We start from the raw sequence: 1,043 nt of genomic DNA, 5'->3' as shown, positions 1-1,043 counted from the left end.
GCCATACGACGCAGTAAGCTCGATGTTGTCTTTGTTGTTTTTGCTTGAAATGTCGATGGTGATCGCATAGGGCAGGGCTATGTCAGTCCTCAAGGCGGGTTTGAAGTCGAGTCTGCAGTTCCGCGTCTCGCCTATCGGCGGCAGGACGTCGAGTAGCTCGTTCCAGAGCCACCACAGCAGCGGTGCCGAAGTCGAGTCGTGGATTGGTTTGGAACAGAACCTTGTGATTACGCAGGAGAATTCGTCTGCGTATATTAGGCACGGTAGTCGAAGCAATTTCTTGTCCGCGAAAAGCGCCTTTTTGATATAAGGAGTCGTCAGCGTTTTTGCCATCTTGAATCCAAATCGCCCTACGAGCTGTGATATGTCATCGGCAGCCTGTTGAATTTCGCGCAATAAGACCGTGGGCTCCGGTGCCGACGGTATCACAACAAGCTCAGACAATGTACTGTCGTGGGTGAGGCTGGGGGTGTAGATCCCATAGATGCTAGTACCGTCTGTGAGCGTGGCCGTCGAGGCGGTCCTGGCCCTACCACCCTGATCAGATATCTTGCCATCACCAGAGGAAAAAAGTGGAAGATGAGACATTGTATGTATACTTTGATCTCGCAAGCAAAAGGTGCTTGAATTGAGCAGGAACTTGGCGATAGATAATACAGACAAGAGTGTGCAAAAGACTGCAGGCTGCCGACACCTATGTATATAGTCTCCAGACATGGCCTGTACATGCGGCCGCTGCGAAGCCTGGCTCGCAGAGCACTCTCCGAACTTGAGCAATACAAGCCAGGACCCCAGTCCATTTGGCAGTGGATTCAGTCCCCTGGTCAAGGCAGAGCAAGTTCAGCGTAGAGACCCTGCACGCCCTCACAAACGCCAGCACACAGCGCCTTGTTATCCGGCGGCTCATGATACTCAAACTCAGTCACTTCACCTTTGCAAGCTTATGGAAGTAGACTCGTCAGCTAACTCTCACAGCCCCTGAGGCGCATTCGGCTGGTTAAGCCGTGAGGCAGACTGTTGGTATTAGGCTTAGCAGGCAAGTT

General features: G+C 52.3%; 1 protein-coding gene across 1 annotated transcript; it reads right to left on the bottom strand.

Annotated features, from left to right (window-relative positions):
* Positions 1–588, bottom strand: CABS01_17269 (uncharacterized protein; the record flags this gene model as incomplete). The annotated part of the gene is made up of 3 exons (XM_060550596.1): positions 1–220; positions 254–416; positions 450–588. Coding segments are annotated over 3 exons (522 nt in total), but the record flags the coding sequence as incomplete, so codon positions are not given.
* Between the last annotated feature and the right edge of the window lie 455 nt (positions 589–1,043).

This window comes from Colletotrichum abscissum (assembly GCF_030869225.1).
Source record: "Colletotrichum abscissum strain IMI 504890 chromosome Unknown Scaffold_543.1, whole genome shotgun sequence".
NCBI classification, from domain to species: domain Eukaryota; kingdom Fungi; phylum Ascomycota; class Sordariomycetes; order Glomerellales; family Glomerellaceae; genus Colletotrichum; species Colletotrichum abscissum.
This window is presented reverse-complemented; position numbering and strand designations above follow the sequence as displayed.